At 40.6% G+C, this 25,940-nt stretch overlaps 1 protein-coding gene and 3 long non-coding RNA genes across 4 annotated transcripts; 1 reads left to right on the top strand and 3 right to left on the bottom strand.

The window, feature by feature from the left end:
* Positions 1 to 837: 837 nt before the first annotated feature.
* LOC116615586 lies at positions 838 to 3,090 on the bottom strand. The gene is made up of 2 exons (XR_004295015.2): positions 2,517 to 3,090; positions 838 to 1,228 (listed from the first exon to the last, which is right to left on the bottom strand). It is a non-coding gene; the product is annotated as an uncharacterized LOC116615586 (long non-coding RNA).
* Positions 3,091 to 3,922: 832 nt separating this feature from the next.
* On the bottom strand, positions 3,923 to 4,501 carry LOC116615569. The gene is made up of 2 exons (XR_007306325.1): positions 4,420 to 4,501; positions 3,923 to 4,059 (listed from the first exon to the last, which is right to left on the bottom strand). It is a non-coding gene; the product is annotated as an uncharacterized LOC116615569 (long non-coding RNA).
* Positions 4,502 to 7,064: 2,563 nt separating this feature from the next.
* Positions 7,065 to 16,346, top strand: LOC5508550 (MAM and LDL-receptor class A domain-containing protein 2). Its single transcript, XM_001629096.2, has 18 exons — positions 7,065 to 7,201; positions 7,750 to 7,829; positions 7,944 to 8,038; positions 8,159 to 8,508; positions 9,073 to 9,303; positions 9,638 to 9,730; positions 10,208 to 10,342; positions 10,581 to 10,680; positions 11,328 to 11,469; positions 11,692 to 11,773; positions 12,239 to 12,277; positions 12,682 to 12,816; positions 13,010 to 13,251; positions 13,867 to 13,942; positions 14,377 to 14,412; positions 14,524 to 14,719; positions 15,038 to 15,187; positions 15,875 to 16,346. The coding sequence occupies exons 1-18, from the start codon at positions 7,150 to 7,152 to the stop codon at positions 16,266 to 16,268; spliced, it is 2,628 nt and encodes an 875-aa protein (XP_001629146.2). The 5' UTR covers positions 7,065 to 7,149; the 3' UTR covers positions 16,269 to 16,346.
* Positions 16,347 to 16,561: 215 nt separating this feature from the next.
* Positions 16,562 to 18,326, bottom strand: LOC116615579. Its single transcript, XR_004295012.2, has 2 exons — positions 17,713 to 18,326; positions 16,562 to 16,880 (listed from the first exon to the last, which is right to left on the bottom strand). It is a non-coding gene; the product is annotated as an uncharacterized LOC116615579 (long non-coding RNA).
* Between the last annotated feature and the right edge of the window lie 7,614 nt (positions 18,327 to 25,940).

Genomic DNA, 25,940 nt, shown 5'->3' with positions numbered 1-25,940 from the left:
CTAGCTATAAAGCCTTATAAGCAAGGTTAGCTATATAGCCTATTCCTATATAGCCTAGCTATAAAGCCTTATAAGCAAGGTTAGCTATATAGCCTATCCCTATATAGCCTAGCTATAAAGCCTTATAAGCAAGGTTAGCTATATAGCCTATTCCTATATAGCCTAGCTATAAAGCCTTATAAGCAAGGTTAGCTATATAGCCTATCACTATATAGCCTAGGTATAAAGCCTTATAAGCAAGGTTAGCTATATAGCCTATCACTATATAGCCTAGCTATAAAGCCTTATAAGCAAGGTTAGCTATATAGCCTATCCCTATATAGCTTAGCTATAAAGCCTTATAAGCAAGGTTAGCTATATAGCCTATCACTATATAGCCTAGGTATATAGCCTAGCTATATACCTTAAATACATACCCTAATAAGCAAGGTTAGCTATATCCTCTCCCTAGAGTATGTATCTAGGCTTTATAGCCTAGCTATATAGTAACGAATAAATTTCATGTTGGCGACAAGTCGAAGACGATTGGCCATACTCTAAATTTAGCCAGAGAAACGGACAAGAAACTTGGACTGGGTATTCTGAAGTGCGCAAAGAAGGTGTGCCAGTCTCAACTCGCTCAATATGTTTTATGCATTGTCCCATTCCCTTCAAGATTTATACCGAATTTTCCTTCTAGGGAATGAAAACACAATAAGTGTGCATTTTATCTATATAACCTCCAGATCCGCCCCTGACGCCCATTAGCCCTAATGCCTAAGGGTCTTTTATCATTTCCGTGTTGCCTGTTTAAATATTAAAATAACTTTCGCTTTGACGAAGAACTAATAACAGATATCACTTATTTATACTTTAATGTCGATCAGATTTCATTTATCCAACAACTATTACATACAACTATTGAAAAACATCTACAATATTGTTTATAAGCTTTGGAGCTTCGACAACCTTATCCAAGACTACTTGTGCTTAGGTATATTGAAGACTGTTTGTCCGTCATGCTTGCCTAGGTCTCCCCGCGTTTTTACCCTCGCCAGCCTCGTCCATGCACATGTTATTGTAAGTGTTGTAGAAACACGGATCTTCCTCGTGTTCCTGGAGATGAGCCTTTCCCCCCTGAACAGCGGCTTCTCTTTGTAAGCGCAGGCGCTTTCTGAGGTTGCTGCCGTGTGCGCAAATGACGAGGCCCAAAATCAGAAGAACGGCGATGTACGACTTCATCGTTTGTCTACACAAATGCACACGTGTAATTTTACTTTAGAAAACCTGCATGTCAGGGTAGAGTACAGCTTAAGGAGGCTCGTTAGTAATACTTTATAGCATTTTTTTTCACTTTTTTTTTCACTCGATTTTTTTTATCACTCGATTTTTTCACGTCCTTTGCATTTGTTTATTTGAATTTTTGCAGTTCTTTATCAATGATTTCTTTACATTCTCTAGCTCTCCAAGCTGCCTAACGCAGATGGATTCTTATTGTAACGTTTGCTGCTAAAGAATAATAAACAGGCGTTCTACGAATCGCTCCTTCTATGTCTTAGAGTCAGTAAACAAATAAAAGTTGCCTAAGACCTTTCCCGACTGCATGTCGGGCATGTAGCCACTGCGAATTACTTAATCATCCGTAGTTGATGGGCTACTGTTTTATTTGATTTATCTGTAACCAATTTAAAGTATTAATTTAAAGTATTTTAAAGTATTTTATGAACTTACCGATATATTTCCAAAAATAACCAATGCTTTTTCTTTACATTTGCGAGGAGACATAACTTATACTTAGGCATGATGGGGATCAAAGTGGCAAGTGTAAACTGACCATGTATTTTTTTTGTCCGCATACTCCATTTTTTAACTTTGCTTCGGGCAACTATGCGTTATCCTTCAATTTGACCTGGAGGACATTTGCACGTGCATAGAGACATTACTCTATTGTTATGTAGCAAACTGGTAACGCAATCTTAACATAAGTTTTCTGCATACTAATAGAGCGCCCTGTTATTCCCTTGCGAGATGTCTCTGCACGTGCAAATGTCCCCCAAGTCCACAACATGAAAAATTAGTGGGTTTCCATTGAGCATGCAAGTTTTTTTTATGCAAGAATTACTAACGAGCCTCCTTAAAGATAGAGAGAAAGAAAGAAAGAAAGAAAAAAGAAAGAAAGAAAGAAAAAAAGAAAAAAGAAAGGAAGAAAGATAAAGATAGAAAGAAAGAAAGAAAGAAAGAAAGAAAGAAAGAAAGAAAGAAAGAAAGAAAGAAAGAAAGAAAGAAAGAAAGAAAGAAAGAAAGAAAGAAAGGAAGAAAGAAAAAAAAAGAGAGAGAAAGGAGAAAGAGAAAGAGAGAGAGAAAGAGAGAGGAAGGGAGAATATTAGAAACATACTGGCAAAAAAAGTAGGTCACAATAAAGTAAGACGTTTTAGACATTGCTCTCTATTTAATACTAAAACTCTATAAATTTACAAAGGGCAAACTGACAATAAGCCACAGACCCGTCACGAATCAGCATGATGTCATGTACTTACTTGTACGATTCTTCGCCTCTTCACAGTAGAACGCTTGCCTCGTAGTTGTTCTAGAACAGTCCAGGGACAGTGTGCTGACCGAAGATAAGCTAGCCTAGATATAGGATAAGCGGCGAAAAAATGTTTATTCTAATGATATCCACTTAATAGAAAAGGCAAACTTAACTCTTTTAACGCTTCGAGACAAATTGATTGTTATTAAAAATGTTAATCATAAGGTCCTTTCATCGAAATCCCTTTCGTAAATAAAAATATAGGAAATGAAAAAGCATTCTGTTTTGTAAACTGAAAGCTTGAAGATGTCAGAAAAGACTGAATTACCACTATTCCATGTTCATATAGACACAACTGCTATTCCATGGTCATATAGACACGAATGAAGAAATAGTTCTGAAAGAAAAAAACTGATAAAAGACTGAGTATTTAAAAGGTTGTTAGAAAAACAAATGCTAAGAAATGCGCTTTTTTTATGACTATTTAATGCGCATGAGAAAAGCAAGAGATGGTAAAACAAGGTCGCAAACTAATTACTGAAAGGTAATATGTTGTTACCGCCGGGCGCTTGGAGATTGTCGAGATATTCAACCAAGGGTAAATACGAGAGATATATTAAGGTTGACTGTTTAACTAGAGATAAGAGCAATAACGGAAGGGATTTCAAGAATCTTAAAAAAACTCATTAATATTCAAAAGCCATTTTAATAATGTTTTCAAGACTTTTCAGTTATAATCCTCCCCGTTTATGCTGGGTTATCTTATCATTTTTGAAAATATCATTTTCAAAACATCACTTTATGCCTAGCAATAAAAAGGGACCGTTTTATTTTTTGTAAGTATTGTCGGTTGGATTCAATTTCAGTAATTCAGATGGATTGAGTTCGCTGCTGAAATCTACATTTCATTTGCGATTTGGGGCACTAAAAGAGCCCTCGCACAAGTCCCCGAGTCTGGGAGTTTACGGATGTTACTAAAACGAGGAACGGGGAGCGGGGGACAGGGAGCGGGGAACAGGGATCTGGGAACGAGTGATCAGCGGTAGGGCACAGCGATGTAGCAACCTCACGTGCGTCTCTTTGGCTCTTCTCTCGTTAAAATGGATGGTATCGATGGTAAGTGAAATATCTGACTCTGTTTCTAAGAATTATGAATAATTCATGCGCCCATTGAATCGAATCTAATACGTTTCTCTTATTTTAGATGTGATAGAGATCGAGTCAAGTGAAAGGTATGTTGAAAGGGATAATATGATAACAGTTTGCTTGGGTGTAGTTTAGTGCGAGCTAAAATCGCAATGGTAAACTTGAAAAGAGATTTATGGAAATAAATATTTTGAATCCGTGGATATTTTTGCAACCTACATTGCCATGACTTCAAATTCTCATCCCATAGTGATGAAAAGCACTAAATTTGAGGTGCTATTTTCAGTATTTTTATGATTATTGATTTTGAAAGCTGCTGTTTTCCTTTTACAAGTTCAACAATGTCTGAGCTTGAGTCCAAGTCTGAGCTTGAGTCCAAGTCTGAGCTTGAGTCTGAGCTTGAGCTGTAATAAAGTGTACAGAGGAGCAAATAAGATGGGGCCAGAAAAGTAATAACATTTTGCAATAGTCTAATTTAGTAAACAGTCAACTTGGTGTTAGAGGAAAGAAGGGTCATGGTCACGGAAAACAGCAGCTTTCAACATCAATAATCATGAAAATACTGAAAATAGCACCTCAAATTTGTAAAGAGCGCTTTTCACCACTATGTGATGAGAATTTGAAGTCATGGCAATGTAGGTTGCAAAAAAATATACGCATTCAAAATATGTTCCCATAAATCTCTTTTCAAGTTTACCATTGCGATTTTAGCTCGCACTAAACTACCCAAGCAAACTGTTATCTTATTATCCCTTTCAACGTACCTTTCACTTGACTTGATCTCTATCACATCTAAAATAAAAGAAACGTATTAGATTCGATTCAATGGGCGCATGAATTATTCATAATTCTTAGAAACAGAGTCAGAGATTTCTTTTACCATCCATTTTAACGAGAGAAGAGCCAAGGAGACGCATGTGAGGTTGCTACATCGCTGTGCCCTACCGCTGATCACTCGTTCCCAGATCCCTGTTCCCCGCTCCCCGTTCCCCGTTTTAGTAACATCCGGGAGTTTACAGTAAATCAAATTATTTTTCAGGCTTCAGTTAAGCTTGGGTCTCTTGGGGATCAAACAGGGGGTCTTTGCTTTGCTTTTGATGGACCTCGTGTCCTTTTCTAATGCCTCTTTAGTTTAACATCCCGTAAATGCGAAAAAAAAAAAGGAACGAAATTTTGTGATTGAGGTGTCCTCTGCTCTAGCTATCCTACAGCCCTCGGTAGATGTCGTTGATACAAGACGCTACACTTTTCAACTTTTATACTTTACCATTTTTTAGGTTATGTTATATAATTAAAAGGTCATAAACACGTGCACAACGATTACAAACATCACAGCTTTGGGACATTCCTGAACTGTTTAAAGAGACATAAGCGTCCGAATAGATCGATCTCGACATTTTTCACTTCCCCTTCGCATCAGGGCCTGTGACGCACCCGCATGACGATCCAACCGGCTATAAATGGCCAGTATTTTGAACTCCCTTGAGACCGAGGGCGCCCGGATAGACAGCTTTATTTTTCACCCACGTCAGAACGGGCTGTGTGTGGCGTAACCGTATAAGACTTAGGTCTTAAGGGCTAGAAACCTGGTTATTGCCTCCCTATTAACTGATTAATGCGCGGGTGCCTCGGTACCTGTGTGTTACACAGTTCGCTAGATAGCAGTGTTGGGGCCGAAATCTCCAGCCATTATATAACAAATCAATTTAATACTAATAAATTACAATAATTATAGTAATTACATTTTTAAATATTAAAGCTGCTTTCCGTGATCGCCGTCATATTTTAGAAAATCGTTGACTGCCGTTTAACTGCTCGTATAGGCCCAATGCTCCTTGCCAGCCGATCCGATTTGCGTGGCGCAGGGTTTTGTAGACTATGAAAACCCCATGCATGTGAATTGAAACCGTTTGAATCATGCTGAAATTAAATCCATCCTACAATAAAATCGACTCGATTATATTTCTACGATATCAAACAATGCTGGGTAAGTTATATTTTTTAAATGATGGGAGTTCTAAACTTTCAAAACAAAAACAAAACAACAGTGTCAAGCAAGTCGGATTCACGGACTTTAAATCATAGTGGGGAGATTATTCCACACTCCCACAGGCCCCACTATAGCAAGCTATTTTTGGAGTTGGTACGTGGTAAAGGACATTTAGTCCATTTTCTGAATCCCTAAGGCCATATGCGGAGACGATGCTTTTTAAAAATGTATATATTCAGAAGCTCGACCATGAAGACATTTGAAGACCATGATAGCTTTATGAATTTGTTGCTGAGATTTGTCCATTCTAAGATCTCGAACAGCTCATTCGCATCAGCATCGCATCATGATCCGAAAATGTCAAAACACGCTTTTGTTTTGTAGTTTTTGCAGTTTTTTCTAGAAGACTTACTCCACAGCTTCTCTAGACAGTATCGCAATACAGTAAAAACCCGCATATAAGAACACCTGTTTTGGCGGTTCAGGCTGATGTGGTTCTTAAATAAAGGAAATAATATGCAAAATCAGCCTGTAACTTTTCTAAATGTTAAAAAAAAGGAAATAGAATAAGCTTTTTCTGGAAACGTGTGATCTGAAGTATGTTTTAAGCAAAAAAAAAACACTTTGTTACATATAATTGGATGGAACTATTATATGTGCAATAGAAAGTTGCGTTGATCTCTGATATTTTCTCATATAAGAATAACTTTTATTTTTCAGGCTGAATGTGTTCTTATATAACTGGTACTTTTTCCCTAAAATCAGGCCTGGATTTTCTAAATCCATGTTATAAATAAGAGGCTAAGTATATAAGATTCGAGCTACCATACGATCCTCAGTGCCCGTCTGGAATGGTCTTATTTCCCTTTCCTTTTTCCCCACACAGTTGTTCAAGCTCGATCCTCTGTCGGGGACCTTTTTTAGGTCTACTTTCTCTTTTTTTTTTTTTAATTTTCACTTTGACGGATTTGTGATTGTATATTTTTTGAGCAGGGAAATAAATGTATTTTGTTCTTGGACATACTGTATCTTGTACACAAAAATATTGCATGTTGCTCGATGCACGCAAACATTCTGTGCAAACAAGTAATCTGCATTTAAATGGTAAGACTCAAGTGAAGGTCTTGAGTCTCTGCCATTCAGATCAGGTGGAAAAACACTGATAAATCTATTTACATTTTACGACAAGTACAGAAAATTTGAGGTACTCTATGAACAAAACGTCTAATTGATTGATCCCATCAAGAACGCGTTGAGACGTGGAGAGAGTATAGATGAAACAATTAACAACCTTTTGTTTACTTTCCACTGTAAACCTGGAGCATTTGGTCCGATTCTAACAATGATGCCGCAAACAACCCATTTCGTCTTGTATCTTCACCTGTTGGGTAAAAATAAACCTATTATCTTTTCTCAAGGGGGCGGTATAAAAAGGGTAGGGTATAGGGTATAAAAATGCACCCGCTTTCGCTTGAAGTTCATAAAATTCAGAGGACACACCAAGATGTGGATCAGCTTTCTTGCGATTCTGGTTCTGGCCAAGACCGCCTTCTCAGGTAATTTAAACTGCATAACGCTACTGCGTTTGCCCTGTTCTGATGGATTGTTCCGGTAAGGTTGTCTGCATATGGTCACGCCTTCTATTGTCTTATTTTGTTGGAGTAGTTTGGTTGGTATTTATGGCCTTTATTCTTCATAACCTGCTGGTGATGTGTTCGTCATAGACTACCTGTGCAGACAAACGAATTAGGTATCTTTTTCTATCTCTAGTCTTTTCCTAACGGATATACCATTGAAATTATAGTCTCATAGTCTCTCTCGCAGCCGTTCTGGACTTGTCACGCGATGTGTCGTTGGGGGCTCACCGACTAGCGTGACAAGTCCAGAACGGCTACAAGGAAGACTTATTTCCTCACTGAACATTTTATCCCTGTAAGCCGGCGTATTTTTTTAGCAATTCCCTACGTTTTCGTGTCTGATCATCTCTTTCCCGTTTCTCCAGGCCTTAAACACCTTTGCATCTCTGTGATTCAGCGTATTGTAACTGATTTCCTATTGCCATTGGTATTTCGTGTCTGATCAATTCTTTGCCATCTCCTCTCAGCCCGTCCGTGCGGCTGGACACCTGTCAATCAAAGAGTCATCGGAGGCGTCAATGCCCAAAGTGGGGCGTGGCCTTGGCAGGTGAGTTCCACAGTCCCAGGCTCCTCGCGGCCAGCCGTATCAGATGCCACCTTGGTCGTGGTGACTGGGAAGTCTTTTATCATTGTCATTATATCGAGATATTTTTTTTTCCAGATTGCCCTAGAGAGATCTGGAAGTTTTATTTGCGGAGGATCGCTGGTCAGCCCCACATGGGTGGTCACCGCAGCTCATTGCATCGCAGGATCTAGGTACAGCCCTCGCGCCACACCACAGGGGCCCCATGAGCATCTACCCGGCTCCCATTGCTCCCGTTGACACCTCTTTATTTTCTAAAGTGCGCATTATCAATCTTCCGTGCTTCTTTCCAGTCACACACCGAGCTACAAGGTCGTCACCGGAGAACACATTCGTAACTCGCCCGAGGGCACCGAACAGACCCACGATGTCAAGAGAATCATCACGCATCCCACGTACAACAGTCCTCAACTCAGCAACGACATCGCCCTCATCGAGCTCTCCAGCCCAGTCCCCCTCAGCGACAGGGTGAACCCCGTCTGCCTTCCACCACAGGGTCACCAAGTTTCTGTGGGCTCTAAATGTTTCATCACGGGATGGGGAAAAATCAGACACCCCGGAGGATCTCATCACATTCTCCAGCAAGCCATGATGCCGCCCCTTAGCCAAGACGCGTGTAAGAAGAAGGTCCAACAGGCCGGATGTAAGTGGCACACATATGAAATATGAGATCAAAGATGGTCACAGTCACTGTTTTACTCTTCTGATTACAAGTAATGTTTACGAAGCACCTGAGGTACGGTAACCTTAAAAATTACAAGAATCATGCAGTTTTTCCAAATAAGGAATATTTAGTTTCCTTATATGGAAGTGACCGCGTTTGGCAAAAACGACAATTTTTGGCTGAATTTTCTTGATATTCAAGGTTCCAGTTTGCGTAGTTCCGGGTAGTTCCAGATAGTATTTGGCGCGTAAAAGTCAAGTTTCAAATTCCAATATGCCTGTTGGAGAGGGCAACACTCGATTTGAGTCAAATTTCATGCGCATGCCAGCAATTCATGCCATCGAGAATCCATTGGAGCTTAGAAAAAAAAATAAGCTAGACTTGTGAATTATTTTTAATCTCGCCTGCGTTTGCAGACGGTTCGCCTGAAACAGGGGCTTTCACTGTTTCTATGCGTCCTTAATCCGTCTGTCCAGTGGGCTTATTTGCAGATAAACTATTTATCTACTCTTTCGCTAATCTTAAACCAAACTTTCTTTCTAGTCGGTATTCAGATCACCGACTCCATGGTCTGTGCTGGAGTCCCCGGAAGTGTCGTCAGCGGTTGCCATGGTGATAGCGGTGGCCCATACGTGTGCATACAGCCCGATGGTCGCTACGTGTTACAGGGTGACGTCAGCTGGGGTTCAGGTCGCTGCGACAGTAGTCAGATGTTCACGGTTTTCGGGCGCGTGGCTCACTTCAGGAACTGGATCGACCGGCACATGTCAGGTGGTGAGCATGTTGATCATGCAGAGAAAACCTTTTAAAGAGTCTGCCAGTCGCGTCATTCTGTCGCCGGTAGCAAAGTACCAAGCATGCATTTCCATCGGGTGATTGGGGGAAATGTTTTTGTTATATTCAATTGAATTCGGTAGCTGAAGCATGAGGTTGTATTTAAGGTGGCTACTTTTAATTTCTTTAAATAATTTGTCTTTCAAAATTGGATGAAAATGATTACAAGTGATTACAAGGTGTGAGTGATAAAATCTCCTAAAGCCAGTGTTTCCAATCTCTTGGAGTTCCAAGGATCGATTGGCACATGAATATTATGCATTTAACATGACAGGTACACCGCAGACCCCACCCCCACCACAAACACCACCTCCACCCCAGACCCCTGCGCCGCCACAGACGCCAGCACCACCTTCAGGACAAACAAGTAAGTAGCGGGACCTGGGGATGTGATCCCAAAATCTCACTTTCTAGCTATATTATCAAAAACAAATGTATCAGGTTTTCAAGAACTTCTGTTCCGTTTTTCTTCTATCTATTTTTGAAGTTCAGTTGGTTCATTCTATGTTAGACATACAATATCAACCTTGTGTTTTTCTCTTTATCGATTTTCGAAGTTCAGTTGGTTCATTCTATGTTAGACATACCATATCAACCTTGTGTTGATTTATTTCCCTAATTCCATCATACCTTCGCAGACCACTTAGTTATTCCGGAGCTTTTATTTTTAGCATACCTCCTCTGACACCAATATTATTATATTAATAAGAATAATATGAACTTGATAACTGAGGGAACGTATTTTATTTCACACATTTTCTTCCATCAGCTCATTTGCATTACAAGAAATGATCAAATGTGGATACTGAGTGTACGATAATTAACATAGTTTTTCTGTGTTTAGAATTCTCTTGCAACTTCGACACCGACATGTGTGGTTTTGTGCAGTCAAAATCGGACAAGTTTGATTGGCAAAAGTCTAGAACAGGGACTCCTTCATCTAACACTGGCCCAACTTCCGACCACACCGGCAACGGGGGTAAGAAAGATGGGCGTGGTCAAAAGAGGTTTCGCGGGTTTTGTCTTTTTTCAGCTATACTTCGACACCCTTTCTAGTTGGTAGTCAAAACATCAAAACATAACTAATATCCTGTCTTTTTTGCGTCCTAGAGAATGTTTTCACTTGTATTTATTGTATCCCACGTCGTAACAAATGCAATTTCTAGAAATCATTTATTTTTGTCTAATAACATAACACGGAGCGCTTTCCTTTGCAGGATATTTCTTGTATATCGAGACCTCATTTCCTCGCCAGCCTGATGATAACGCTGTAATCGAGAAGACTGGTCTGTCACTTGACGGCTGTACAAAGATCAGGTACGTGGCGTCCACCAATGTTTATATGGCAGATCAGGAACAACTGTGGCGTCCACCAATGTTTATATAGCAGATCAGGTACAAATGTGGCATCCACCAATGTTTATATAGCAGATCAGGTACAACTGTGGCGTCCACCAATGTTTATATAGCAGATCAGGTACAACTGTGGCGTCCACCAATGTTTATATAGCAGAGCAGTGAAGTGCAATCAAATCGCGGCATATATGAGATTGGAGTTGGTACTATTTTTCAAAACAATATCAAATTTACCAGAATTCACCAGAATTCATTTTGCAACAGCTAACAAGCTTCTTCTTTACTCGCTTCCTTAGATTGATCTCCGGATGTGTTTTTCTCTTTCTTTCACACATTCAGACTTTATTTATGGTGACATGTCGAAAGTTTACTCTACACAGCCTCCTTCTCATTCAGAAATCTCTTTTATCGTGGCAGCTTTTTCTACACACTCTCCATACTAGTCCACTTCTCATTCAGGACTCCACTTTTATTATCGCAGCTTTTTCTACACAGTCTCCATACTAGTCCACTTCTCATTTCGAAATCTCTTTTATCATGGCAGCTTTTTCTACACAGTCTCCATACTAGTCCACTTCTCATTCAGGAATTCACTTTTATTACCGCAGCTTTTTCTACCATATGCAAGGGCGGGACATCAACCGTCTCACAGTGAGGGTCGGGAAAACGGTCATTTTCGAGAAGACCGGGCATCAGGGCGGAGATTGGAAAAAAGCTGTGGTTGACTTTAATGGCGTCGGCCCTTACTCGGTCAGTATGACGTCACTTCCGGTCATAACAATCACGTGATCACAATCCTTACAGTTATCTACGAAACCGTGTCAAAATACTTTTACTCAGGCAATTACCACGACTTGGAGAATCCCAAGTCTCTAACGACAAATTCAAAACCGCAATAAGTCGATCATACTTCTTCCTAATAGACGTTTTTCTCTCGCTATTTGCTAACCAGGATGTACATTTTAATTTCAGCTCTTTTTCGAAGGAGTTCGTGGAAAGGATTGGCAGGGAGACATAGCCATTGATGACATAAAGGTTGTCTCGTGCAACACGGGTAAGACATAAAGGTTGTCTCGTGCAACACGGGTAAGACATGAAGGTTGTCTCGTGCAACACGGGTAAGACATAAAGGTTGTCTCGTGCAACACGGGTAAGACATAAAGGTTGTCTCGTGCAACACGGGTAAGACATAAAGGTTGTCTCGTGCAACACGGGTAAGACATAAAGGTTGTCTCGTGCAACACGGGTAAGACATAAAGGTTGTCTCGTGCAACACGGGTAAGACATAAAGGTTGTCTCGTGCAACACGGGTAAGACATAAAGGTTGTCTCGTGCAACACGGGTAAGACATAAAGGTTGTCTCGTGCAACACGGGTAAGAATTAAAGGTTGTCTCCAGCAACACGGGTAAGGCATTAAGGTAGTCTCGTGCAACACGGGTAAGACAAAAAGGTGTCAAAGATGTCAAATTATAACCTCACTGATGGAATATTACTAATTGATATGCATCTCACTTTTAGCTCAAACAACAGTGAAACCAACAGCTAAACCGATGATTCGTAAGTTGTATTTTATATTGAAAATTTTGTGATGATTATGATGGTGATAGTGTTGGTGATGATGATAGTGATAGTGTTGATGGTAGTATTGCTGGATATGATGATAATTTTTTAGGATGGATGTGGTTTAGTATGTAATGTTCAATGCCGTTACCGCGTTTTAGTTCAGTCAATATATGAATTTTTTATGCCCAAGGTGAAACGAAGTGCAATAGAATTTCTCTCAGCGGATTGTGTCACAACCTAAGAATCCCCAAAAAAAATCCCATCGGTGGAACATCCAAATAAACGCGATTTGCCATTTTGGAGCTAATACCACAGGGTACCCGCGTCGAAAAACTAGTTCCAGCTCAAACCACAGATTGACTGTACCTCACTAAACTAAGCTCTTCTTTTCATGCCAGCGGTGAGCTGCAACTTCGACACCGACACTTGTGGCTTTTCCCAGGCCTCCTCTGACAAGTTCGACTGGAGACGGCATTATGGAAGTACAGCTTCTTATCAAACAGGGCCCTCCGCAGATCACACCACGACTAAAGGTAATAAGACGCGTTAACAGGACCCTCCGCAGATCACACCACAACAAAAGGTAATCAGACGTGTAAACAGGGCCTTTCGCAGATCACACCACGACTAAAGGTAATCAGACGTGTAAACAGGGCTGTCCACAGATCACAACACAACAAAATGAAATAATGTGTGTTTAAGATATCTATGATTGTTCTTATGCAGGCTATTACATGTACATCGAAACATCGCACCCGAGAAGATTTGGCGACAACGCAATTCTCCAGAAAGACGTAGACCTTGCAGGTGGAGACGCGTGCTTGAAGTTCTACTACCACATGTACGGCAAGGACATCAACACCCTCAACGTGTACCTCGACGGCACCAAGATCTTCACCAGGTCAGGTGCGCAAGGCAACATGTGGCACGAGGCGAACGTCAGGATTACACAGGGCGGGATACACACGGTAAGGGGACCTGGGGAAAGGGCGGAAAACGCACGGTAAGGGGAACTGAGGAGCGGGCGGGAAACGCACGGTAAGGGGGCCTGGGGAGAGGGCGGGAAACACACGGTAAGAGGGGCCTGGGGAGAGGGCGGGAAACGCACTGTAAGGGGGCCCGGGGAGAGTCTTGTAGGGCTACACAGGGCGGGGAACACACGATAAGGGGACCTGGGGATCTTACAAACTATCCCATCCTATCTTCTTCTCCTGTTATCTTACAAACTGTCCCATCCTATATTCTTCTCCTGTTATCTTACAAACTGCCCCATCCTATCTTCTTCTCCTGTTATCTTACAAACTGTCCCTTCCTATTTTCTTCTCCTGTTATCTTACAAACTGTCCCATCCTATCTTCTTCCCCTGTTATCTTACAAACTGTCCCATCCTATCTTCTCCTCGTGTTATCTTACAAACTGCCCCATCCTATCTTCTTCTCCTGTTATCTTACAAACTGTCCCATCCTATCTTCTTCTCCTGTTATCTTACAAACTCTCCCTTCCTATCTTCTTCTCCTGTTATCTTACAAACTCTCCCTTCCTATCTTCTTCCTGTTATCTTAAAAACTGTCCCTTTCTTACAGCTGATGTTTGAGGGTATCGTTGGTTATAGTTACCAAGGAGATATCGCTATTGATGACGTCACTATCAAGTCATGTGGTAAGTCACCCTGGTGTCGTTTGGTAACGGGACACCATGAAAATGAAAAGCGCGCTGTCTTCACGGTAATAGATAATATATACTGATAAGCTACTGTCAATCAAGAACACAGCCAGAGTGTGATATCGACAATGACATTGATATTACTGTCCTCCCCCACCGACTCAGGCACCAGGTAAAATAGTCATTCTTGTCATACATCTCGGTGAGCGAGTATTGTACATTTAAAGCATTGTTTAATTTAAAGATGACAATCTGATATCCCTAGGTGGCGGTATGATAAGAAGGAAGCGTTGTTTTTTGTCGCTGTTTGTGGCTAGATTCCATTGGAAAAGTAAAAAAAAAAAAAAATTAAATTTTAAACATTCCCAACATTGTTATTTTGTTTTATATTTCACCGGAAAATTACACTAACTGCATTTTTCCCGTTACAGCGACACGTCCACCATTCCCTACAACTCAGGCACCAGGTAAAAACACTCGAACACTTTACTACCTGACTAGAGATTTTTAGTACTTCATTCTTGCTCCGCTATTTCCCATCATCCTTCCTTTTAACTCCACCATTTCCCGTCATCCAGTTGCCTCGTGTGGCGTTCGTCCGAGCACGCGCATCGTGGGGGGAACCGCTGCCAAACAGGGCGATTGGCCATGGCAGGCTCAGCTTAGAAGCACCTCAGGGTTCCCGTTTTGCGGAGGCTCTCTGATTCATCCTCAATGGGTTTTGACGGCGACACACTGCGTGTCTAGTAGGAGACCCACGGATCTTAACATCAGGTGGCTATACCACTCAGGGGCGGATCTAGCTTTTCGCTGAAGGGGGGTTTGGCTCAGTGACAAAGGGGGGAGGGGGTAATTTTTTTTGTTACATATGACTTTCTGGCAGCCCAAGGGGGGGGGGGGTTAAACCCCTTAAACCCTCCCCCTAGATCCGCTACTGCCACTAGCCAACGGAGTTTTTCCATTTTCTCTTTTGTCATTTACTTTTAATCGATACTTTTACTGCAGGTTCAGACTGTCCCGTTCCACCAAACCACATGAAAATTCTTTTCGTTGCGGGAGAAAAATGTGAGGTCATATTTATTTCTGCTTCAGGCTTGGCGCTCATAATAGACGAGCAAACCTCGGGATGGAGCAAGACATTAAAGTTGAAAAAATCATCATGCACCCAGGATATCGAAAACCTGTAGGACTTGCGCACGACATTGCACTCATCAAACTGCTCAAGCCGGCTAACTTAAACAGGTAAAACTGGACTGACAGGATTAGCTTTTACTATGACATACACTTTCTATTTTATACATTGTTTTACTTTGTTGTTTCTTGGTTTTATTATGCACTATTCAATTAAAACCCCGGTCCCCTCGGAAAAAGCGGGGAATATAACATTTGTGCGGTGTTACATTTTTAATTTTCTCCCGCCCCCGGGGGAAATCGTGCCGTTACAATCCCCTATTGCCCCGGTGTATGGTACATTTATTTCTAGATTTCCTACCTCAACAACTTCTGCTAGTGTAGATCAAACAAACATCCCACGACGTATAAAACAAGAAAGTGAAAATAATCGATACAAGGATCGTCAAAGTCGAAAGCTTTCGTAAGGTTTCGCGTTATTAGCTCTGCTAAAAAAATCCCTGTAATTTGGCAAAAATTAATGTCCTCGCCGCCTGGGGAATTTTGTGCACAAGCGTACTTTAACGGCCATGCCACCGTTACTCCCCCTATGTCCCCGGGGCGGGGGGGAGGGGGGGTTGGGGGGACGGGAACTCAATTGAGTAGTGCATTACAGACTAACTCCGATATCGACATGCAAGGAATTGCAAAAGTTGAATTGACATGCAGAGTAAATTGGAAACCCCGCTAGCTAGAGCGTACTTCAAGAGACTCATTTGAATCCATTGCTACCGGGATAACTGAATCACTCTTCCCTAGACATGTTAACCTGGTGTGCCTGCCCGATGCTGTCCCCGCGCCTACTGATGGTACTCGCTGCTGGATCACGGGGTGGGGTCGCCTGGCGTCCGGTGGTACAGCCCCGGACATCCTCCAGCAAGCCTCGGTCCCTGTGGTGAGCCGGGCTCGTTGTGAGAAGGCTTACCCTGGTAAGATCCACGACTCAATGCTCTGCGCAGGTCTCGACCAGGGTGGAATAGACACCTGCCAGGGAGATTCTGGCGGGCCGATGGTGTGTGAGAGTCGGGGGCGGTTCTACATCCACGGAGCAACCAGCTGGGGATATGGCTGCGCTCAGCCGGGCAAATTTGGCGTCTATGCGCATGTCAAGAATCTAGTCGCGTGGGTCAGGTCTGAGATGGCCAGGAATTAAAATTATCTTAGAAAGAAGTCTGGGACTAAATCTAATGAATTGTATAACTACTGAGGGAAATAAATTATCATATGCAAACGTAGTCTACTTCTTAACTTTTGGTTACTTCTGGGAACATCTCCAGTAGCAAGCCCTTTAGGCTACCGGGAGGAACTCCCAATAAAGAGAGACAGGTGTCGTAATTGACAACCAATCTTTTAACCCTAAGAGTGGGGGGGGGGATGCACCCTTATTGCTTTGTTATTCGACAGAGGGGTTTTTTTCAAACCTTTTGAGTTATGAGTAGTCGGTTCTGAAGGAGGTCTTCTTTTATTATTCTATTACAACAGCAATGAATAGATACAAGTCAAATGCGAAAGAAACTGTATAGTTCTTTATAAGCAAGAGTAAAGCAAATAAAAAAATAAAATACATCTTCGATACACCAAGTTCAGCCTAGACTATACATCATGTTGGTGCAGGTTTGTGACTTTCCAGAGTATACCAGGTCTTGTGTGGATTAGAGGCTTAGTGATCTATCCCAGCGGGCCTTGCGGGCACATCGGAGCGCTTCTGGTTGTCATAGCTACAGAAGCTGGCGCACCTGTTACAGAAGTCTCTCTGTCTTTTAGCCTGCGACACAAGGCATTAAAAAGGAGATTATTTGTTCATTTGCTATATTTTTAAGTAATTATTGTTTATTTAGGTTCTTTGTTTAAAACTTCCCAATCATTAAGGGCATTTAGAATCTTTTTATATGTGTTATAATTTTATCAAAAATTACAGCCAAACGTTTTAATTCTGGGTGGGTGCGATGAAACGAACTCGAGCAAAGCCACGGCAATCCCTATTTCGTTTTTATTTGCGCTAAAATATCCACTTTTTGCTCACTAAAGACACAAAACTTTAAAAGCGCACCAACAGCGCGTGCACTTTTTTAAGGATTCAAAACAAAATAACGGCGTGTCCAGTATAGGGCGGGGTGGAAAATAGCATTTCTTGTAGCTAGAACTGAACAACTCTACAGTCAAAAAACAAAACACATTGCCGCTGTGCCGCTTGATCGTACAAAAGAAAAAAACATTTAGAAAAAATCTTCCGGTATATATCCGTCGAAGGAACGCCTTGCTTTTAAGGAAGAAATGAAAGCAACAAGAAATCCAATTGAATTTTAAAAATGAGATAAGGAACTTTAGGCTTTTAGCTTAGGGCATGGTCTATTGTTATTATTTTCGTTGAGTGTATACATTAGAATTTTTTAAAGGATCAATTTTTTTTATTAAAACATAATGATCACAAGAAACCGACAAATATAAGAAAATTATTTCAATTTTATCTCAATATTTTTCCTACTATAAGCAAGTTTATCACATCATTTTAACCATACATGGCTGGTGTCTGGAAAATTCTTGTTCGCTTTTAAAATTTTGCGGGAAAAAGTCCAGATTTATGTTATTTATCTCACCTGCTCCATACTTCTCTTGCCCCAGACTCCTGATGGGAAATTCGAGGACGCTGCCCATCCTTCAGTCTCTGAGAAACTCACACAAAGCAAAACGAAGCACAGCAGTACAATAATCTTCTTATCCATCTCTTTACCTGGTGCTATCGAGTAAAGGCGCGCGTTCTTCCAAGTGTGATTTTCCCTCGATGACTTCCCGTTTATATAACGGGTCTCTCTCGCTTTGTTGACCGCTAAGTGTCTCGAGGGCGTTTCTGATAATCCCCTGGAAGTTTACTGAGCACCTGAGTTTACATGGTTAAGTAAATGCTCCATTAATCCTCGTATTCAATTACTCGCCTAACAGGTCGAGGTTTCCATTCAGCATGCGTAGCGAAAATTACATGTGACTGACAAGCCTGAGTTTTTTCAAGAGCTTTTTGTCGATCAATGTTTTTAACATGTCGCTTATCAAAGTTAAATCTGTAAGTGCGCGCTCCTGAAGAAAACGTTTTAGCTTTTGACGCTTGTATCTAAACAAATAATAGCAATGAATTGTCGATTAACCGGCTGCAGAAAGATCACAGGCCGTCATCTCTTTCTCAATTAATTGTACATTTGAACCATCATCCGGAAACTTTTCCCCATTCAGAATTTAATAGGATCATAATAGGTGGACGGCGAAATACTCTTATTATTTAGAAATTGTTTTAAACGTCGGCGTTCTACGTATCTTTTGCGGCGGAAAGCAAAATTGACTTACAATATGTCGAAAATGTGATTTAGGTTCATGGCGCTAATATCGTTTGGGAAAAAAAAGAAAGGGGAAGTTTGAATAATTTAGGTTTACATCGAAAAGCCCAACAACAACCATTAAATTCTCGTCTTACCTTAATAAAAAAAAGTTCAAGTCTCATAGTTTATTCCATATAATTATTCACTATATCTTTTTTTCGCTTTTTTTCCTTATAATTATCACCGTAACAGAAGCAAGTTATCAAACTTCAAATGCATTATCTGATTTTCTTCAAAGCAATATAAATATCGTAATCTTGCCTGCGGTTTGGCTGGAGAAAATTGGGAAGCCAATATAATCAGCTGGTGCATTTCGCAATTTTACGAAAAAAAAAACCTAATGTTTAGAGATCCAGCATCCTTTGCGGGTGCTCTCTAATGGACAGGAAACCCGATTTGATGTCATTATTGAGTAATCTAGAAATCTAATAAACCATCCTATTTGAAAATGTCAGTTTTTTATGTTTCGTGGCAGTGTTTGGAATAAGACTCTCTTTTCTTTCCACCCTGGATGTTTATCGTTTTCACATTATCACTCTTTATCAAAAAAAGCTCTTTCACCCTAGGGGATTTATTTCTTCTTTTGGTCTCGGAAGGGGGGGGGGGGGGTATTTTAAAGGAGGGCTTAAAAGGGACGGCGAGGGGGGGGGGGGGCTTAGAGAGGGGACATAAACGGGATTGTTGGGGGGCTTTAAAAATCTTTTACGGTATATATACCGTACTAAGCAAATACTAATACTATACAACACACTGTATAGCACGTGAAAACCCTTTCTTGTCCTCCCCCCCCACCCCTATCTGTTTGAGCTCGAATTTTCTCACCGTTCTGACATGATAAGCATTGAGTACGTAGAAGTTTATACAGCATGTTAGGGGGGGACTTTTAAGGGGGGGGGTAGAGTAGCGCCCTCCATTTGAAGCGTAGCGAGTATTTGCAGAGAGTGGTTAGGGTGGGGTGTGTATGGCTATACAATCAGCCGGATCTATACGAGAAATAGAGCTCTTTGTTTGATAAATCCTCAAAACGTTCATCATTTATATTTATGCTTGTTTTGTAGAGCAACATATGAGATGCAGCTAGAAAAGAAATCATCCTTATCTATAGTTTTGGAAAGGCGGCGGTATGAAAAAAGTCATATAGAACGTGGTTCTTCAAAAAAACGCTTTCCCTCCCCCGGGGGAGAGGGGGTGCGTATCACTTTATGCCTGTTTCGCTTTGACGTCATCAACTTGCAAGTTGCCATAAACTTGAGGACCTCTTGTGAATCACTTAATCCAGTTTCATGATGGTCTCTAAAATAATACTCTTGTTTGTTTAGTAATTTAATGTTATCGATTCGCGTACTTGCTTTCCCACTCAATTGCTCACTCTATTTTAAGTGAAGTATGACAGACAACTGTGCTGACCAACACGACGGATATTTGATGACTAGCATGACAAAGATCACGGTGCTGTCAGTAGAAAGCTGTGGGTTATCTAAGTTCTGCCAGTGCATATATGAATGCATATATGCCTAAATATAAATATACTTTTTCATAAAAAAAATATTGTGTTGTTGCGCTTTAGACTTTTCTATTTCAACTAAACAATATAACAATATTTATATTATATTGTACAATATCTTATTTTCGTTTTTTTAAAAACGGTTAGCAGATAGGTTGATATAGCTGCTGTTTCTATTTCGCTAATGTGCACCACCTATTAATGGTTCCTGTTTTCCTAATTTCTTGTGCACAAAGGAAGGCATACACACGTGCATGACGATCCCGTCTCCGCTAAAGACCAGTCTTAAGGCTCCCAAGAGACCCAGGGCGCCCAAATAGACCTCAGTATTTTCACTATACGTCATAGCGAGCTGTGTGTGGCGTAACCGTATAAGACTTAGGTCTTAAGGGCTAGGAACCTGGTTATTGCCTCCCTATTAATGCGCGGGTGCCTCGGTACCTGTGTGTTACACAGTTCGCTAGATAGCGGTGTTGGGGCCGAAATCTCCAGCCTAGCCGTAAAGCTTTAGCTGCCATACGGTGATTCAGCGGACGTCTGGATGTATGGTCTATTTTTTTCCTGTTTATCTAGCTTATAGAGTTCGATCCTTGCCAATGACTTCTTTTTTTTTCTAAGGTATATTTTCTTGTTTGTCTGTATCGGTTCTTGCTTCTTTCTCATAGATTGCTATTGATGAATATTTTTCACAACAAAATTTGTCTGAATATCGGGGAGTGAAAAGGTGGGACACCCATTTGAAAAGGACGCTTTTATATTTTACGCTTTTAGAGGGACGCTAAAGTGTCAGTTTTTATTCATGTCAAGCGCTAAAACGAGCATTCACGGTACATGTGGCTAGAGCTTGCTATTCTTTTTTGGGCTAAGGCTATCTTGTGTTATATTGTCGATCAAAGTTTGTTATAACTATGGCCTGGCTGTTTGTCATGAAACGATAATTGGCAAAATCAACTTTTAAGTTTTTTCTCTTAAAAGAGAAAACACGTTTCTAAACGACGGTAACACCGGAAGTTTAACAAAGTTTTTGGAGCTAAAGAGGCGGGTCTAGCCAGGTGAAGGGGAGGGGGGACCTAATTGCAAATGGAAGACAGAAATCTCGGAAATGGAGCCTAGCTCCTAACGTTTTAGAATATCACAGGTCTCCCGCGCGCTCGCCCCAGGCTCTTTCAGACCATTTAGAAAAACGACAGCCATGGGTTTCTAGGGGGAGGGGGAGGGATTGGGGATGGTTTGTAGGGAGGGGTCAGGGCTGGTCTCTCTCCCTCAACCCTTGCCATTTACAAGATTAAATATTCATGTCAGAATCTTTTTTTTATTCTATGTATACAACAGTGATATTTTCTGCAAGTTCGACTAACAAGACGTATTTCTATCAACATGAATCAACTCCCATCTTATTAATCTTCAGTAGCAAACTGCGCCTGGTGGTTCCTGTACGTTTAAATAAGGCTGCTGTACGTTATAACACTAAACATGAGATTTCCTGACTTAGGATAAGCTTTGTACAACAAGTAGAGAATCGCTGGGTTATCATGCGTTAGTTATGGTGCGTCTTGTGAACTGCAGGCTCATCATTGGTCAGCTCCCTTCTGCAATGCCTCTGAGCCATAGCGCAAAATTCCCTCTTTGCCTGAAATTGAAAGCATAATTTATTATTATAACATAACAAGAGGAAAGATGAAGGGGCGTTTATGTAGAGGGGAGGGGTTGTGGAGTGTTGAAGGGCGGGGGAACATCACGTGTTTTTCTTTTAGACAGGCGCGTAGCTATAGCTTCCCGCCAAAAGGTGGGATCATTCCGTATTGAAAGATTGTCAAATGTTTTGCTATTTCAATAAGATATCTGCCTGTACACCATTCTATAGAGTAGGCTATGATAAACAGCTACCCGTAAGGCGTAGAAGATAATGTCACGCTTATTCTGTAATTCAGTGCAAAAAAGTTATAGAATGATTAAGTAATATCATTATTTAAATGCAATCATCTGACCAAGTATCAGCGTGCGAGCCGACTGTGCGATTTCGTTTGTTCAAGATCTCCGTGGCGCAAAAAATCAAGAGTGGGGGGAGGGGAAAGGGAAGAGAAAAGCCTTTTTGCTCGCCACAGGAATCCCGACACCCCTAAAACAGGAATTTTCGAATTAACCCACAGGACAGCCGGTTAGCAGGCTACTTTTCACCACAGCTGCGCATTTTTTTTTTGTCACGCTAACATACGGGCCGGATTAACGTCTCCGCGCGTTTTCGTCTTTGCCTCCATTTATTATCTATAGTTAAGGTCTTAAATAGAATCATGTCATTTTCCATATCCATGCGGTCATTACAACTCATAGACTAAATGAAATACCTGGATATCAATGTCACATGACGATTAACGCTATCGCCGACTAAGATGAATGGCGGTCACACGCACTCTATCAAAGTTTACATTTTTATAAATATGGGAATCGGCCATCTGCGCGAGCGGGTTTAAAATCATGTATCTAAATAAAAGATTATTTTTTAGCCAAACGCGGGCGTCGATCTTTGAAATAGGTTTGGCGCGACAAAATAGTCTTTACTCAAATAATCATCACGGATGTATTGGCCTTTTTACATTTCAACAAATCTGTCTGGCGTCCTGCAATCCTCTTAACACGAAGAATAATACCCGACTAAAGAAACAATATCTGCAGAATCTAGTAAAGAGGATTAGTATCCCGGAATTTTATCCATCAAAACAACGGTCTTCTTGGTGTATTTTCCGTGTTTAAGATTGAGATTTCGTCATCTTATCATTACTGAAATAATCTATACTAAAAATGGCCCTGTCTCCCACCGGTTATACATTGAATCATACATTCTTTGAGTTTTGAAATCTTTTGAAAAACGGGAAGGTTTTAAACTCGATGCGCAAACAGGATGTGCAGTGATGACTTCTATCTTTTGTAATATTGAGAATAAATAGAATGATCAGAAATTATTACTTGTTACTCAGGATTGGCCGGGGGGGGGGGGGGGGGGGGGTGCGCAGTCATAGATATCATATGGAAAAGCATAATATTTGAAGATTCCTTAATGAGAAATGACCCACTTTTGGCCGCCAAGGGGGGGGGGTTGCGCGCGCAGCCTGCTCACCTCTGCGCACCCCCCTGTTTACGCGCCTGTTACTCTTGTAGAATTCTCCAAAAATGCATTGGAGATAACTCATGGATAACGTAATATGAATTGAAATAACTCTGCTACTTGAATTGTGTGGTTATTTGTGTCATATATAGAGCTTCGTCATTGGAAAGCAATTTCTTTTAGAAAATGTTGGAAAAATCAGTGCCAAGCCAGACATTCTAGAAAAAATCTACCCCGAAAAAAGGCAATTTGGGAGCACTGTGGTTTGACAGGAAACCGTAGGGTGGTAAAGGATATTTTCGGGAAATGAGATTTGGCCATTTTTCACCCTACATGAAACGTGAAATCGTCCATTTCGAGGTCCGCGAAACGTGATTTAACTATTTAAAACGCCATTTTTCGATCCGTAAAACGTGGAAAGCCATTTTGCCCGGTCCGTGAAACGTGAACCACAACCTCCTTTACCAGCCTGTAGAACGTTACCTCTTGTGCAGCGAGTAAATCCCATCTTTTGCCAAACCCGGTGTTCCCATTATAACCGCCAGCGGCGAAACACTCTACGCGGCTGAGAAAAACTACTCCAACACAGAGCACGACTAAAGCCAATACCTCGGACCGCCTCATGTTAAAATCACAGTACTGAAGACTTCTTTGACACAGAGCCTTTTCAAATGGAGCTTTCGCCGTAAAATGAGGGAAATAAAAAAAATTGTCTTCTTATGAGGTCTGAGGAAAACATTTCTGTCGGAAGTTTGCAATAAAGATGGATTGATTTCGAGTAAATACCGTATCAAATACGTATATATCAGTTAATCAAAACCTTGTACAATTGTATACTTATGTGCTTATAAGACTCCTGTGAAATTTGAACAAAGAACAAACAACAAATCCCGAAGCTATTACGAGGTGATGTGGAAACACGGTCCAAATGTCGGCAAGACGAGATCACATCTTTATGAGAAAAGTTCTTTTGAAAAGAGTAGGCGGACGTAATTTGCGGTGATAATGAGCTAAAAATGTGAAATTTGATCCTTACACCGGAATAACATCTGGTTCGATTCACAAATGTTTTAACAAAATTTCGAAAACATATTCGTCGGAGCTTTCAATGTTTGGGAAGCTTCACGCATTGTTTAATATTCTAAATCCCTTTATGAGGCAATTCTCAATCCTTTGAAAAAAAAACATGTTTTTAATACCGAAATATTATGAGAAAGAAAAAAGTTAGTTAAAACTCTGACCACATTAATAGATTGAAGCGCAACGCTCATGGCAAAGAGTAAAATGGCGTTCAAAGTTATTAATCGTGATATATACCTTAAGTTAATAGTAATATATACATTTAGGGAAATAAATGAAGGTAGTTAATAGTGATATTATATGATATACCTGTTGGGCAGCTTGTGCCTCTTTCGCGCGCTTTTTATAGTAGCCAGTATAGCCATTGTACCCTCCACCAGTCATGCCTTCCACGCTCATCGCCATCGCCAGCACAACCAACACAACCACTATCGCGAACTCTCTCTTCATCATTATGCAGCAGTACAAAGAGTTGCCGTGAATGGAAAGCCAAAAGTGAAGGAGTTCCTTAAAGTGCTTCTCATTTTATAGAGTGCACTTATTTATCTTGTTGACCGAGAATTGTAATTAAAGTTATGATAAATCGTTTTTTGTTTTGTATTCTTGGTATTTCGCCGGCGGCGCTTAGCAAAGAGTTTATGAAAACACACGGCTTTACTTTGCGGGAAGTGAATCATAATGGGAAATGATATCTGTTTCAATCTACCAGCAACTTGTTTTTATCATTAGCGATCTTAAACTGTTTTTATAGGTTACAGCAAATTCAGGCGCGATGGAATAAAATGCGAAACTATACACCGAGATTTAACCCAAATCAAAGCAAAAGTGAATTGGGTCTCCTTTGACCATTTCATCCCTGAAAAACTTATTACAATGTATTTAGTTTTACAATGATCCGTTAATAGATAAAAGAAGCCTCAATACAAATAAATCAGAATAACGAATACTACTTTCTTTGATATTACTCTGCGAGTAGATTTTATCATCAACGCCGTGGGATGGCGTTTGTACGCTTTATTTGTAAACGTTTATTGTGTTGTTCACGCTGTTTTTACTGTCTTTTTCAATTAATCACCGTACTTGAGAAAGTTTCATATGGACATGAAGTCTATTAATTTTTCCCCTTCCTATTTCCCCTAACACTTGCGTGTAGGACCGTTTGTTTAGTCTATGAAAATAGCTTCTTTTAATAATGATATTAAAATTTTAACCATATTAGAATAAGACAAAAGAATTTTGATAATGAATTTTGAACTAGAAGAAAACTTTCATTACTATATTGGAAGAAGACTTAATGAGGCCGAAGCACGTTTTTTTTACAATCCTGTTAAACTCCAGTGTTTTGTCGATAAGTTTGCGTGAAAACATTAAAAATAAATAATAAGCTATTTCTATCAAAAGCCAATTGGAAAACAATTGAAGCGATAAAAACTATTAGGAATAAAGTGAAAGGAGAGGATGTTTTGAATGTCGAAATCCGCCACAATTTGTTGGTAAACAGTAAAACCGATGACTCATGGTGGTAATGCCCATTCCTAACCTCGCAATAAGTACGATTGCTCCAGTTTTATCTCCAAATACCCTTCCCACCACCTGTCAGAAGTCCCATTGCTCGAGTTCCCACAGGCGGTTCTGTTGCCTTTCTTACCAACAGAAGCTGCTACACAAATGGTTAAAATTGTGGATTATTTCAGTAAGGACTTCCTTATCCCCCTACCTTTAAAACCTCATTAATTTGCTGTGTGTTTTCAAGTGATCTTCGTCCATACC

This window comes from Nematostella vectensis, chromosome 13 (genome assembly GCF_932526225.1).
Source record: "Nematostella vectensis chromosome 13, jaNemVect1.1, whole genome shotgun sequence".
NCBI lineage: Eukaryota > Metazoa > Cnidaria > Anthozoa > Actiniaria > Edwardsiidae > Nematostella > Nematostella vectensis.
The sequence above is the reverse complement of the archived record's forward strand: the minus strand, read 5'-3'. Positions and strand labels throughout refer to the sequence as shown.